A 15,730-nucleotide genomic window follows, 5' to 3' on the forward strand; every position below is an offset into this window, starting at 1 on the left:
CATGAAGTGGACAGCAGGATGAACCATGACTAGAATACAGTATAACATATGAAGTGGACAGCAGTAGTTATATAGGATGAACCATGACTAGAATACAGTATATACACTACCATTTAAAAGTTTGGGGTCACTTAGAAATGTCCTTGTTTTCCATGAAAACATAAATGAAATGAGTTGCTGATTGAATAGGAAATATAGTCAAGACGTTGAGGTTATAAATAATTATTTTTAATTTAGAAAGTGAGAGACCAGAGAGAGAGAGAGACCAGAACGAAGGGTTCAGCAGACAAGGACATTCTGTTGACCAAGAACCCTTTGTGTTTCAAGGTGTTCTACTGACGATGGTTCTTGTTTCCCGGGCAGAGTGCATGTTCCTTCCTGATGACTGAGGCCTTAGTATCCCAAATAGCACCCTATTCCATTTATAGTGCACTCCCTTCCCCCTGGTCAAAAGTAGTGCACTACACTTGAGTTAACAAAACATTAGGAACACCTGTTTTTTTTTTACATGACCCAGGTGAAAAGGTCCCTTATTGATGTCACTTGTTAAATCAGTGTAGATGAAGGGGAAGAGACAAGGGTTCAATAAGGATTGTTAAGCTTCAAGACGATTAAGACATGGATTGTGTTTGTGTGCCATTCAGAGTGACAAAATACAAGACTAAATATTTACAGTGCTTTCAGTCTTCACTCTGCTGGACTGTTCCCACATTTTGTTTTGTTACAGCCTGAATTTAAAAATGGATTACATTTAGATTGTCATCACTGGCCTACACACAATACCCCATAATGTGAAAGTGATCATGTTTTTAGAAATGTTTACAAATTAATTAAAAATGAAGAGCTGAAATGTCTTGAGTCAATAATTATTCAACCACTTTGTTATGGCAAGGAGCCTAAATGTGCTTAACAAGTCACGTAATAAGTTGCATGGACTCACTCTGTGCAATAAGTGTTTAACATGATTTTTTTAATGACTACCTCATCTCTGTACCCCACACATTCAATTATCTGTAAGGTCGAGCAGTGAATTTCAAACACAGGTTCAACCATAAAGACCAGGGAGGTTTTCCAATGCCTCAGAAAGAAGGGCCCCTATTGGTAGATTGGTAAAAAATATTTATAGCAGACATTGAATATCCCTTTGAGCATGGTGAAGTTATTAATTACACCATGAGGTTTTAAATTACTTTAAAACAGTTACAGAGTTGAATGGCTGTGATAGGAGAAACCTGAGGATGGATCAACAACATTGTAGTTACTCCACAATACGAACATAATTGACAGTGAAAAGAAGAAAGCCTGTACAGAATACAAAATATTCCAAAACATACATCCTGTTTGCAACAAGGCACTAAAGTAATACTGCAACAAATGTGGCAAAGCAATTCACTTTTTATCCTGAATACAAAGTGTTCTATTGGATTTGTCCCAAACACAACACATTACTGAGTACCACGGCATCATGTTATGGGTATGCTTGTAATCGTTAGGGACTGGTAAGTTTTTCAGGATAAAAAAAAAAATCAATGAAATGGAGCTAAGTACAGGTGAAATCCTACAGGAATCCTGGTTCAGTCTGCTTTCCACCAGATACTGGGAGATGAATTCACCTTTCAGCAGGACAATAACCTAAAACACAAGGCCTAATCTGCACTGGAGTTGCTTACCGAGAACACAGTGAATGTTCCTGAGAGGCTTAGTTACAGTTTTGAATTAAATCTGCTTGAAAATGTATGGCAAGACCTGAAAGTAGTTGTCTAGCAATGATAAACAACCAATTTGAGAAGACTAAAATGGGCAAATGTTGCACAATCCAGATGTGGAAAGCTCTTGGGAGATTTACCCAGAAAGACTCACAGATGTAATCGCTCCTAAAGGTGATTCAAACAAGTATTTACTCGGGGGTGTGAATACTTACGTAAATTAGATATTTCTGTATTTCATATTAATTCAATTTGATAACAATTCTAAAAACATATTTTTTTTTTAGCTTTGTCATTATGGGGTATTGTGATGTCATTATGGGGTATTGTGATGTCATTATGGGGTATTGTGTGTAGATGGGTGAGAAATGTTTTATATTTAATCAATTTTGAGTTCAGGCTGTAACATAACAAAATGTGAAAACAGTGAAGAGGTATGACTATGTAAGTGCCTTTTGAATGGTGTACGGTGCCAGACGCACCGGTTTGTGTCAAGAACTGCAACACTGTGTATCAATAACGGTCCACCACCTAAAGGACATCCAACCAACTTGACACAACTGTGGGAAGCATTGGAGTCAACATGGACCAGCATCCCTGTGTTACGCTTTCAATACCTTGTAGAGTCCACGCCCCGACGAATTGAGGCTGTTCTGAGGGCAAAAGGGGGTACAACTCAATATTAGGACGGTGTTCCTAATGTTTTGTCGAAGTGTATAGGCGTTAAGGTGTCATGGGGGAGGAAAGAAAAAGACAAACAAATGACCAGCAATAATAACACTTTCATATTTACAAAAATAATAATAATATGAGCTATGGGTTGGGGGCGGAGCTATGTACAAAGATAAATAAATATCACACTTGTGTGGACTGTACAAATTCCCAGGATGCATTTGGATTATAAACGATAAGAAACATCACAGAACTTCCTTTGAGAGGAGGAGGAACAGGGGAGGAAGAGGGGAAGGAGGAGAAGAAGAGGAATCTTTGGGGGATTTGATTCCCTGTTTGTCCCTTGTGTCTTGTTTGGTTAGTCCATCCATCAGCCTGTGAAGGCGGTTTATGGTAACGTAGTCCATCCACCAGCCTGTGAAGGCTGGTTATGGTAACGTAGTCCATCCATCAGCCTGTGAAGGCGGGTTATGGTAACGTAGTCCATCCACCAGCCTGTGAAGGCAGGTTATGGTAACGTAGTCCATCCGTCAGCCTGTGAAGGCGGGTTATGGTAACGTAGTCCATCCACCAGCCTGTGAAGGCAGGTTATGGTAACGTAGTCCATCCGTCAGCCTGTGAAGGCGGGTTATGGTAACGTAGTCCATCCGTCAGCCTGTGAAGGCGGGTTATGGTAACGTAGTCCATCCGTCAGCCTGTGAAGGCTGGTTATGGTAATGTAGTCCATCCACCAGCCTGTGAAGGCTGGTTATGGTAACGTAGTCCATCCGTCAGCCTGTGAAGGCGGGTTATGGTAACGTAGTCCATCCGTCAGCCTGTGAAGGCGGGTTATGGTAACGTAGTCCATCCGTCAGCCTGTGAAGGCTGGTTATGGTAACGTAGTCCATCCGTCAGCCTGTGAAGGCAGGTTATGGTAACGTAGTCCATCCGTCAGCCTGTGAAGGCTGGTTATGGTAACGTAGTCCATCCGCCAGCCTGTGAAGGCTAGTTATGGTAACGTAGTCCATCCGTCAGCCTGTGAAGGCAGGTTATGGTAACGTAGTCCATCCGTCAGCCTATGAAGGCGGTTTATGGTAACGTAGTCCATCCGTCAGCCTGTGAACATTGGTTTGAAAGCCGCCATCTTTTCAGGGCTCAACAGTGCCACCATTCTACTCGTATATGTGTCTAAATATTTAGCTGTGTGATTCTAGCTTTGATATCTCAAATACTTTTCATTGTGCTCCTAAATTACTTTGTGTGCGCCAACATTTTTCAACAGGTGCACACATGCTCCTAGTAAAAAAGGTCAGCGTAGAGCCATGCTTTAAAACCTGGAAGAAGAACCAGTCAGGCAGCCAGTTAGTTCTACAGGCAGAAGAACCAGTCAGTCAGCCAGTGAGTTCTACTGGCAGAAGAACCAGCCAGTGAGTTCTACTGGCAGAAGAACCAGCCAGTGAGTTCTACAGGCAGAAGAACCAGCCAGTCAGTTCTACAGGCAGAAGAACCAGCCAGTGAGTTCTACAGGCAGAAGAACCAGCCAGTGAGTTCTACAGGCAGAAGAACCAGCCAGTGAGTTCTACAGGCAGAAGAACCAGCCAGTCAGTTCTACAGGCAGAAGAACCAGCCAGTCAGTTCTACAGACAGAAGAACCAGCCAGTCAGTTCTACAGACAGAAGAACCAGCCAGTTAGTTCTACAGGCAGAAGAACCAGCCAGTTAGTTCTACAGGCAGAAGAACCAGCCAGTTAGTTCTACAGGCAGAAGAACCAGCCAGTCAGTTCTACAGGCAGAAGAACCAGCCAGTTAGTTCTACAGGCAGAAGAACCAGCCAGTTAGTTCTACAGGCAGAAGAACCAGCCAGTCAGCCAGTGAGTTCTACAGGTAGCTCCCTACTACACAGCACTTCCCACTGTCTTGCTAACAGACATATCAGCCTCTCCCTGCTGTCTGCTCCGGGGACATAGATACACCACAGTACCTCGCTCTCTGTTCTGCCACATCTCCTCCCCTTCTCCCCTCCTCCTCCTCCCACCTCCTCTTCTCCAAAGTGGTCCATGGTAAGCTGACAGAGGAGGTCTGGCCCAGGGACATCGTCAAAGACTAACGTCAGCGCCTGTGGGTACGTCTGGTAACCCATGAGGACTCTATCCAGGTCTCTTATTCGTCGAGCATCGGTCAGTTGGTACTTGTCTCGGGGAGGGGGCTCCTTGGCAAAGTCCGGCAGCGGGTAGCTGATATAATCCTCATCCAACAGGAAGACGTCTGTGCTGGTTAGGATCAGAGTCTTAGGATGGAGGACAGGCCTGGGGGTGGAGGGAGCCTGGGGAGGCATGCTCTGTTGGGGGATATGGGGCCTGGTGGAGGTGGCTGGGCCTGTAGCCTGGGGGTAGGGGTGAAGACGGGGTTGGCTAGCAGAGACCGGGCTCTGGGGGTGGAGGTGAGACTCTCTATCCCCCCTGCAGACCCCCAGTAGAAGTCTGTCTGTCTGCAGCTGGGTCTGGGAGAAACCTAGCCCCTGGGTCTGGGAGAAACCTAGCCCCTGGGTCTGGGAGAAACCTAGCCCCTGGGTCTGGGAGAAACCTAGCCCCTGGGTCTGGGAGAAACCTAGCCCCTGGGTCTGGGAGAAACCTAGCCCCTGGGTCTGGGAGAAACCTAGCCCCTGGGTCTGCACCTGGAAGACCAGTACGTAGAGCAGGATATTACAGCTGGATGCCCCAGAAGGACCTTTCCTCTCGGCTACGATAAAGGTCAGGTCTCCAATCTCTTCTTCGCTCGGGTAGATGAACTTTACCCTGCTAGAGTGGACCAGTTCATAGTTCCCCATCTTACCTGGGAGTAGACAACACAGTAGGACAAAAAGGACTAATTTAGTTTGGTACGTCAACACCGTAGGACAAAAAGTACACATTTAGTTTGGTACGACAACACATTGGGAAAAGACAGGACTCATTTAGTTTGGCACATCAACACAGTAGGACAAAAAGGACTCATTTAGTTTGGTACATCAACACAGTAGGACAAAAAGGACTCATTTAGTTTGGTACATCAACACAGTAGGACAAAAAGGACTCATTTAGTTTGGCACATCAACACAGTAGGACAAAAAGGACTCATTTAGTTTGGTACGTCAACACAGTAGGACAAAAAGGACTCATTTAGTCTTAATCCCAAATAGAACCCCCTAGATTCTACCCATGTTATTGTGGAGATCTGTTCCTTAAACCTGGACAATCCACTCACATCTCCACAAGGGTATTTTACTGATGAAAACGTACAGATGTAAAATGTTATGAATACCTGTAGATTTATTTCCAAACTGTGTGTAGAAGTCTTGTTCGGAGGGTTCAGGAGAGGGTAGTTTGTCCTGTAGAGAGAGGACCGTCATCAGCTGCTGCAGGAAGCGGTGTGTCCCGTAACTGTCCCTCGTCAGACAGCAGATGATGTGGTCCGCTGACGGCCCTGGAGACAAATAACACACAACACAGATTACAGCCAGCCCAGTCACCGGCAGCCAGCCCAGTCCCCAGTCCAGTCCACGAGCCCAGTCCAGCAGCCACCAGCCCAGTCGCCAGCCCAGTCCAGCCGCCAGCCCGGTCCACCAGCCAGCCCGGTCCACCAGCCAGCCCGGTCCAGCCGCCAGCCAGCCCGGTCCAGCCGCCAGCCAGCCCGGTCCAGCCGCCAGCCAGCCCGGTCCAGCAGCCAGCCCAGTCCAGCAGCCAGCCCAGTCCAGCAGCCAGCCCAGTCAGCCCAGCAGCCAGCCAGCCAGCCCAGCAGCCAGCCCAGACAACACAAGTAACATACTACACAGAACAAAAATATAAACACAACATGTAAAGTGTTGGTCCCATGTTTCCTGAACTGAAATAAAAGATCCCAGCAATATTCCATATGCACAAAAAGCTTATTTATCAAATGTTTGTTTACATCCCTGTTAGTGAACATTTCTCCTTTGCCAAGATAATCTGTCTGGCATATCAAGAAGTTGATTTAAACAGCATGATCATTACACAGGTGCACCTTGTGCTGGGGGACAATAAAACAATGCCACGGATGTCTCAAGTTGAGGGAGCGTGAAATTGGCATGCTGACTCCAGGAACGTCCACCAGAGCTGTTGCCAGAGAATTGAATGTTCATTTCTCTACCAATGTCGTTTTATAGATTTTGGCAGTACATCCAACTGGCCTCGCGACCTCAGACCACGTGTATGGCGTCGTGTGGGCGAGCGGTTTGCTGACGTCAACGTTGCTAACAGAGTGCCCCATGGTGGCGGTGGGCTTTTGGTACGGGCAGGCATATGCTACGTACAACGAACACAATTGCATTTTATCAATGGCAATTTGAATGCACAGAGACGAGATCCCGAGGCCCATTATCGTGCCATTCATCCGCTGCCTTCACCTCATGTTTCAGCAGGATAATGCACGGCCCCATGTCGCAAGGATCTGTCCACAATCCCTGGAAGCTGAACATGCCCCAGTTCTTCCATGACCTGCATACTCACCAGACATGTCACCCATTGAGCATGTTTGGGATGCTCTGGAGCGACAGCATGTTCCAGTTCCCACCAATATCCAGCAACTTCGCACAGCCATTGAAGAGGAGTGGGACACCATTCCACAGACCACAACCAACAGCCTGATCAACTCTATGTGAAGGAGATGTAATGTGATGCATGAGGCAAATGGTCACACCAGATACCAACTGGTGTTCTGATCCACACCAGATACCGACTGGTTGTCCTGATCCACACCAGATACCGACTGGTTGTCTGATCCACACCAGATACCGACTGGTTGTCCTGATCCACACCAGATACCGACTGGTTGTCCTGATCCACACCAGATACCGACTGGTTGTCCTGATCCACACCAGATACCGACTGGGTGTTCAGATCCACACCAGATACCGACTGGTTGTCCTGATCCACACCAGATCCCGACTGGTTGTCCTGATCCACACCAGATACCGACTGGTTGTCCTGATCCACACCAGATACCGACTGGTTGTCTGATCCACACCAGATACCGACTGGTTGTCTGATCCACACCAGATACCGACTGGTTGTCCTGATCCACACCAGATACCGACTGGTTGTTCTGATCCACACCAGATACCGACTGGTGTTCTGATCCACACCAGATACCGACTGGTTGTCTGATCCACACCAGATACCGACTGGGTGTCCTGATCCACACCAGATACCGACTGGTTGTCCTGATCCACACCAGATACCGACTGGTTGTCCTGATCCACACCAGATACCGACTGGTTGTCTGATCCACACCAGATACCGACTGGTTGTCCTGATCCACACCAGATACCGACTGGTTGTCCTGATCCACACCAGATACCGACTGGTGTTCTGATCCACACCAGATACCGACTGGTTGTCCTGATCCACACCAGATACCGACTGGTTGTCCTGATCCACACCAGATACCGACTGGTTGTCTGATCCACACCAGATACCGACTGGTTGTCTGATCCACACCAGATACCGACTGGTTGTCCTGATCCACACCAGATACCGACTGGTTGTCCTATCCACACCAGATACCGACTGGTTGTCCTGATCCACACCAGATACCGACTGGTTGTCTGATCCACACCAGATACCGACTGGTTGTCTGATCCACACCAGATACCGACTGGTTGTCTGATCCACACCAGATACCGACTGGGTGTTCTGATCCACACCAGATACCGACTGGTGTTCTGATCCATACCAGATACGGACTGGGTGTTCTGATCCACACCCCTACCTTTTTTTAAAGGGTCACATATCTGTATTCCCAGTCATGTGAAATCCATAGATTAGGGCCTAATGACTTTATTTAAATTGTCTGATTTCCTTATATGAACTATAACTCTGTAAAATCTTTGAAGTTGTTGCATTGATATGTTTGTTCAGTATTTATTATCAGGTGAAATGATCTGGGATTGGGATTTCTATGAATTCTGGGATAGGGATTTCTATGAGTTCTGGGATAGGGATTTCTATGAGTTCTGGGATAGGGATTTCTATGAATTCTGGGATAGGGATTTCTATGAGTTCTGGGATAGGGATTTTCATGAATTCTGGGATAGGGATTTTCATGAGTTCTGGGATAGGGATTTTCATGAGTTCTGGGATAGGGATTTTCATGAGTTCTGGGATAGGGATTTTCATGAGTTCTGGGATAGGGATTTTCATGAATTCTGGGATAGGGATTTCTATGAGTTCTGGGATAGGGATTTTCATGAATTCTGGGATAGGGATTTCTATGAGTTCTGGGATAGGGATTTCTATGAGTTCTGGGATAGGGATTTCTATGAGTTCTGGGATAGGGATTTCTATGAATTCTGGGATAGGGATTTCTATGAGTTCTGGGATAGGGATTTCTATGAGTTCTGGGATAGGGATTTTCATGAATCCCGGGATAGGGATTTTCATGAATCCTGGGATAGGGATTTTCATGAATTCTGGGATAGGGATTTTCATGAGTTCTGGGATAGGGATTTTCATGAATTCTGGGATAGGGATTTTCATGAATCCTGGGATAGGGATTTTCATGAATTCTGGGATAGGGATTTTCATGAATTCTGGGATAGGGATTTTCATGAATCCTGGGATAGGGATTTTCATGAATTCTGGGATAGGGATTTCTATGAGTTCTGGGATAGGGATTTCTATGAATTCTGGGATAGGGATTTTCATGAGTTCTGGGATAGGGATTTTCATGAATTCTGGGATAGGGGGATTTTCATGAATTCTGGGATAGGGATTTTCATGAATTCTGGGATAGGGATTTTCATGAATTCTGGGATAGGGATTTTCATGAATTCTGGGATAGGGATTTTCATGAGTTCTGGGATAGGGATTTTCATGAATTCTGGGATAGGGGGATTTCTATGAATTCTGGGATAGGGATTTTCATGAATTCTGGGATAGGGATTTTCATGAATTCTGGGATAGGGATTTTCATGAATTCTGGGATAGGGATTTTCATGAATTCTGGGATAGGGATTTCTATGAATTCTGGGATAGGGATTTCTATGAGTTCTGGGATAGGGATTTTCATGAGTTCTGGGATAGGGATTTTCATGAGTTCTGGGATAGGGATTTTCATGAATTCTGGGATAGGGATTTTCATGAATTCTGGGATAGGGATTTCTATGAGTTCTGGGATAGGGATTTTCATGAATTCTGGGATAGGGATTTCTATGAGTTCTGGGATAGGGATTTTCATGAATTCTGGGATAGGGATTTCTATGAGTTCTGGGATAGGGATTTCTATGAATTCTGGGATAGGGATTTCTATGAATTCTGGGATAGGGATTTCTATGAATTCTGGGATAGGGATTTCTATGAGTTCTGGGATAGGGATTTCTATGAGTTCTGGGATAGGGATTTCTATGAATCCTGGGATAGGGATTTTCATGAATTCTGGGATAGGGATTTTCATGAATCCTGGGATAGGGATTTTCATGAATCCTGGGATAGGGATTTCTATGAGTTCTGGGATAGGGATTTCTATGAATCCTGGGATAGGGATTTTCATGAATTCTGGGATAGGGATTTTCATGAATCCTGGGATAGGGATTTTCATGAATTCTGGGATAGGGATTTTCATGAATCCTGGGATAGGGATTTTCATGAATTCTGGGATAGGGATTTTCATGAATCCTGGGATAGGGATTTTCATGAATTCTGGGATAGGGATTTCTATGAATTCAGACAACACGTCACAGTATGTTCAACTGTTTTTAACATCCTGATCCGACTCCTCTCTGTGACACTGTGGTCATCCATTCATTCTCCCTACTCACCCACCACCCTGAAGTACTGGTCAAACAGGCCCACGTTGACAGAGTGGAGGTCGTGGAGGTCGATGGTGAAACAGTAAGACATGATCAGCTCTGGGTCCCGATGGTCACAGTGGCTCCAGTCCCACAGTACTGAAGGATAAAGACAGCACACATTACTACAGACCTACAGTATAAAGACAGCACTCATTACTACAGACCCACAGTATAAAGACAGCACTCATTACTACAGACCTACAGTACTGAAGGACAAAGACAGCAGACATTACTACAGACCCACAGTATAAAGACAGCACTCATTACTACAGACCCACAGTATAAAGACAGCACTCATTACGACAGACCCACAGTATAAAGACAGCACTCATTACTAGACCCATAGTACTGAAGAAAGCACTCATTACGACAGACCCACAGTATAAAGACAGCACTCATTACGACAGACCCACAGTATAAAGACAGCACTCATTACGACAGACCCACAGTATAAAGACAGCACTCATTACTACAGACCCACAGTATAAAGACAGCACTCATTACGACAGACCCACAGTATAAAGACAGCACTCATTACGACAGACCCACAGTATAAAGACAGCACTCATTACGACAGACCCACAGTATAAAGACAGCACTCATTACGACAGACCCACAGTATAAAGACAGCACTCATTACGACAGACCCACAGTATAAAGACAGCACTCATTACGACAGACCCACAGTATAAAGACAGCACTCATTACGACAGACCCACAGTATAAAGACAGCACTCATTACGACAGACCCACAGTATAAAGACAGCACTCATTACGACAGACCCACAGTACTGAAGACAGCACTCATTACGACAGACCCACAGTACTGAAGACAGCACTCATTACGACAGACCCACAGTACTGAAGACAGCACTCATTACTAGACCCACAGTACTGAAGAAAGCACTCATTACGACAGACCCACAGTATAAAGACAGCACTCATTACGACAGACCCACAGTACTGAAGACAGCACTCATTACGACAGACCCACAGTACTGAAGACAGCACTCATTACGACAGACCCACAGTACTGAAGACAGCACTCATTACGACAGACCCACAGTATAAAGACAGCACTCATTACGACAGACCCACAGTATAAAGACAGCACTCATTACGACAGACCCACAGTATAAAGACAGCACTCATTACTACAGACCCACAGTATAAAGACAGCACTCATTACGACAGACCCACAGTATAAAGACAGCACTCATTACGACAGACCCACAGTATAAAGACAGCACTCATTACGACAGACCCACAGTATAAAGACAGCACTCATTACGACAGACCCACAGTATAAAGACAGCACTCATTACGACAGACCCACAGTATAAAGACAGCACTCATTACGACAGACCCACAGTATAAAGACAGCACTCATTACGACAGACCCACAGTATAAAGACAGCACTCATTACGACAGACCCACAGTATAAAGACAGCACTCATTACGACAGACCCACAGTATAAAGACAGCACTCATTACTACAGACCCACAGTATAAAGACAGCACTCATTACTACAGACCCACAGTACTGAAGAAAGCACTCATTACGACAGACCCACAGTATAAAGACAGCACTCATTACGACAGACCCACAGTATAAAGACAGCACTCATTACTACAGACCCACAGTACTGAAGAAAGCACTCATTACGACAGACCCACAGTATAAAGACAGCACTCATTACGACAGACCCACAGTATAAAGACAGCACTCATTACGACAGACCCACAGTATAAAGACAGCACTCATTACGACAGACCCACAGTATAAAGACAGCACTCATTACTACAGACCCACAGTATAAAGACAGCACTCATTACGACAAACCCACAGTATAAAGACAGCACTCATTACTACAGACCCACAGTATAAAGACAGCACTCATTACGACAGACCCACAGTACTGAAGACAGCACTCATTACGACAGACCCACAGTATAAAGACAGCACTCATTACGACAGACCCACAGTACTGAAGACAGCACTCATTACGACAGACCCACAGTATAAAGACAGCACTCATTACTACAGACCCACAGTATAAAGACAGCACTCATTACGACAGACCCACAGTATAAAGACAGCACTCGTTACGACAGACCCACAGTATAAAGACAGCACTCATTACGACAGACCCACAGTATAAAGACAGCACTCATTACTACAGACCTACAGTACTGAAGGACAAAGACAGCAGACATTACTACAGACCCACAGTACTGAAGACAGCACTCATTACTACAGACCCACAGTACTGAAGAAAGCACTCATTACGACAGACCCACAGTATAAAGACAGCACTCATTACGACAGACCCACAGTATAAAGACAGCACTCATTACGACAGACCCACAGTATAAAGACAGCACTCATTACGACAGACCCACAGTATAAAGACAGCACTCATTACTACAGACCCACAGTATAAAGACAGCACTCATTACTACAGACCCACAGTACTGAAGAAAGCACTCATTACGACAGACCCACAGTATAAAGACAGGACTCATTACGACAGACCCACAGTATAAAGACAGCACTCATTACTACAGACCCACAGTACTGAAGAAAGCACTCATTACGACAGACCCACAGTATAAAGACAGCACTCATTACGACAGACCCACAGTATAAAGACAGCACTCATTACGACAGACCCACAGTATAAAGACAGCACTCATTACGACAGACCCACAGTATAAAGACAGCACTCATTACTACAGACCCACAGTATAAAGACAGCACTCATTACGACAAACCCACAGTATAAAGACAGCACTCATTACTACAGACCCACAGTATAAAGACAGCACTCATTACGACAGACCCACAGTACTGAAGACAGCACTCATTACGACAGACCCACAGTATAAAGACAGCACTCATTACGACAGACCCACAGTACTGAAGACAGCACTCATTACGACAGACCCACAGTATAAAGACAGCACTCATTACTACAGACCCACAGTATAAAGACAGCACTCATTACGACAGACCCACAGTATAAAGACAGCACTCATTACGACAGACCCACAGTATAAAGACAGCACTCATTACGACAGACCCACAGTATAAAGACAGCACTCATTACTACAGACCTACAGTACTGAAGGACAAAGACAGCAGACATTACTACAGACCCACAGTACTGAAGACAGCACTCATTACGACAGACCCACAGTACTGAAGACAGCACTCATTACGACAGACCCACAGTATAAAGACAGCACTCATTACGACAGACCCACAGTATAAAGACAGCACTCATTACTACAGACCCACAGTATAAAGACAGCACTCGTTACGACAGACCCACAGTATAAAGACAGCACTCATTACGACAGACCCACAGTATAAAGACAGCACTCATTACTACAGACCCACAGTATAAAGACAGCACTCATTACTACAGACCCACAGTATAAAGACAGCACTCATTACTACAGACCCACAGTACTGAAGAAAGCACTCATTACTACAGACCCACAGTATAAAGACAGCACTCATTACTACAGACCCACAGTACTGAAGACAGCACTCATTACTACAGACCCACAGTATAAAGACAGCACTCATTACGACAGACCCACAGTATAAAGACAGCACTCATTACGACAGACCCACAGTATAAAGACAGCACTCATTACTACAGACCCACAGTATAAAGACAGCACTCATTACGACAAACCCACAGTATAAAGACAGCACTCATTACTACAGACCCACAGTATAAAGACAGCACTCATTACGACAGACCCACAGTACTGAAGACAGCACTCATTACGACAGACCCACAGTACTGAAGACAGCACTCATTACGACAGACCCACAGTATAAAGACAGCACTCATTACTACAGACCCACAGTATAAAGACAGCACTCATTACGACAGACCCACAGTATAAAGACAGCACTCGTTACGACAGACCCACAGTATAAAGACAGCACTCATTACGACAGACCCACAGTATAAAGACAGCACTCATTACTACAGACCTACAGTACTGAAGGACAAAGACAGCAGACATTACTACAGACCCACAGTACTGAAGACAGCACTCATTACGACAGACCCACAGTACTGAAGACAGCACTCATTACGACAGACCCACAGTATAAAGACAGCACTCATTACGACAGACCCACAGTATAAAGACAGCACTCATTACTACAGACCCACAGTATAAAGACAGCACTCATTACGACAGACCCACAGTATAAAGACAGCACTCGTTACGACAGACCCACAGTATAAAGACAGCACTCATTACGACAGACCCACAGTATAAAGACAGCACTCATTACTACAGACCTACAGTACTGAAGGACAAAGACAGCAGACATTACTACAGACCCACAGTACTGAAGACAGCACTCATTACGACAGACCCACAGTATAAAGACAGCACTCATTACGACAGACCCACAGTATAAAGACAGCACTCATTACGACAGACCCACAGTATAAAGACAGCACTCATTACGACAGACCCACAGTATAAAGACAGCACTCATTACTACAGACATACAGTATAAAGACAGCACTCATTACGACAGACCCACAGTATAAAGACAGCACTCATTACGACAGACCCACAGTATAAAGACAGCACTCATTACGACAGACCCACAGTATAAAGACAGCACTCATTACTACAGACCCACAGTATAAAGACAGCACTCATTACTACAGACCCACAGTACTGAAGAAAGCACTCATTACTACAGACCCACAGTATAAAGACAGCACTCATTACTACAGACCCACAGTACTGAAGACAGCACTCATTACTACAGACCCACAGTATAAAGACAGCACTCATTACGACAGACCCACAGTATAAAGACAGCACTCATTACGACAGACCCACAGTATAAAGACAGCACTCATTACTACAGACCTACAGTACTGAAGGACAAAGACAGCAGACATTACTACAGACCCACAGTATAAAGACAGCACTCATTACTACAGACCCACAGTATAAAGACAGCACTCATTACGACAGACCCACAGTACTGAAGACAGCACTCATTACTACAGACCCACAGTATAAAGACAGCACTCATTACTACAGACCCACAGTATAAAGACAGCACTCATTACGACAGACCCACAGTATAAAGACAGCACTCATTACGACAGACCCACAGTATAAAGACAGCACTCATTACTACAGACCCACAGTATAAAGACAGCACTCATTACTACAGACCCACAGTATAAAGACAGCACTCATTACTACAGACCCACAGTATAAAGACAGCACTCATTACGACAGACCCACAGTATAAAGACAGCACTCATTACTACAGACCCACAGTATAAAGACAGCACTCATTACGACAGACCCACAGTATAAAGACAGCACTCATTACTACAGACCCACAGTATAAAGACAGCACACATTACCACAGAACTGAAGGATAAAGACAACACACATTACTACAATTTTAAGGCGTTTACATGACTAACGCCATACTCAGCCTACTACCATAATCAGTTAT

The 15,730-nt window shown here is 45.0% G+C and overlaps 1 protein-coding gene across 1 annotated transcript in view; it reads right to left on the minus strand.

Annotated features, from left to right (window-relative positions):
• Window positions 1-212: 212 nt before the first annotated feature.
• The window catches only part of nisch (nischarin), a 59,970-nt gene continuing 44,452 nt past the window's right edge, over window positions 213-15,730 (minus strand). Inside the window, exons 19-21 of the mRNA XM_064967410.1 lie at window positions 10,170-10,298; window positions 5,657-5,818; window positions 213-5,188 (exon numbers count right to left, since the gene is read on the minus strand). Coding sequence (XP_064823482.1) covers window positions 4,221-5,188; window positions 5,657-5,818; window positions 10,170-10,298 — 1,259 coding nt within the window. The 3' untranslated portion in view covers window positions 213-4,220. The remainder of the gene's footprint in view (window positions 5,189-5,656; window positions 5,819-10,169; window positions 10,299-15,730) is intronic.

The sequence above is a fragment of the Oncorhynchus masou genome, chromosome 6 (genome assembly GCF_036934945.1).
Source record: "Oncorhynchus masou masou isolate Uvic2021 chromosome 6, UVic_Omas_1.1, whole genome shotgun sequence".
Taxonomy (NCBI): Eukaryota; Metazoa; Chordata; class Actinopteri; order Salmoniformes; family Salmonidae; genus Oncorhynchus; species Oncorhynchus masou.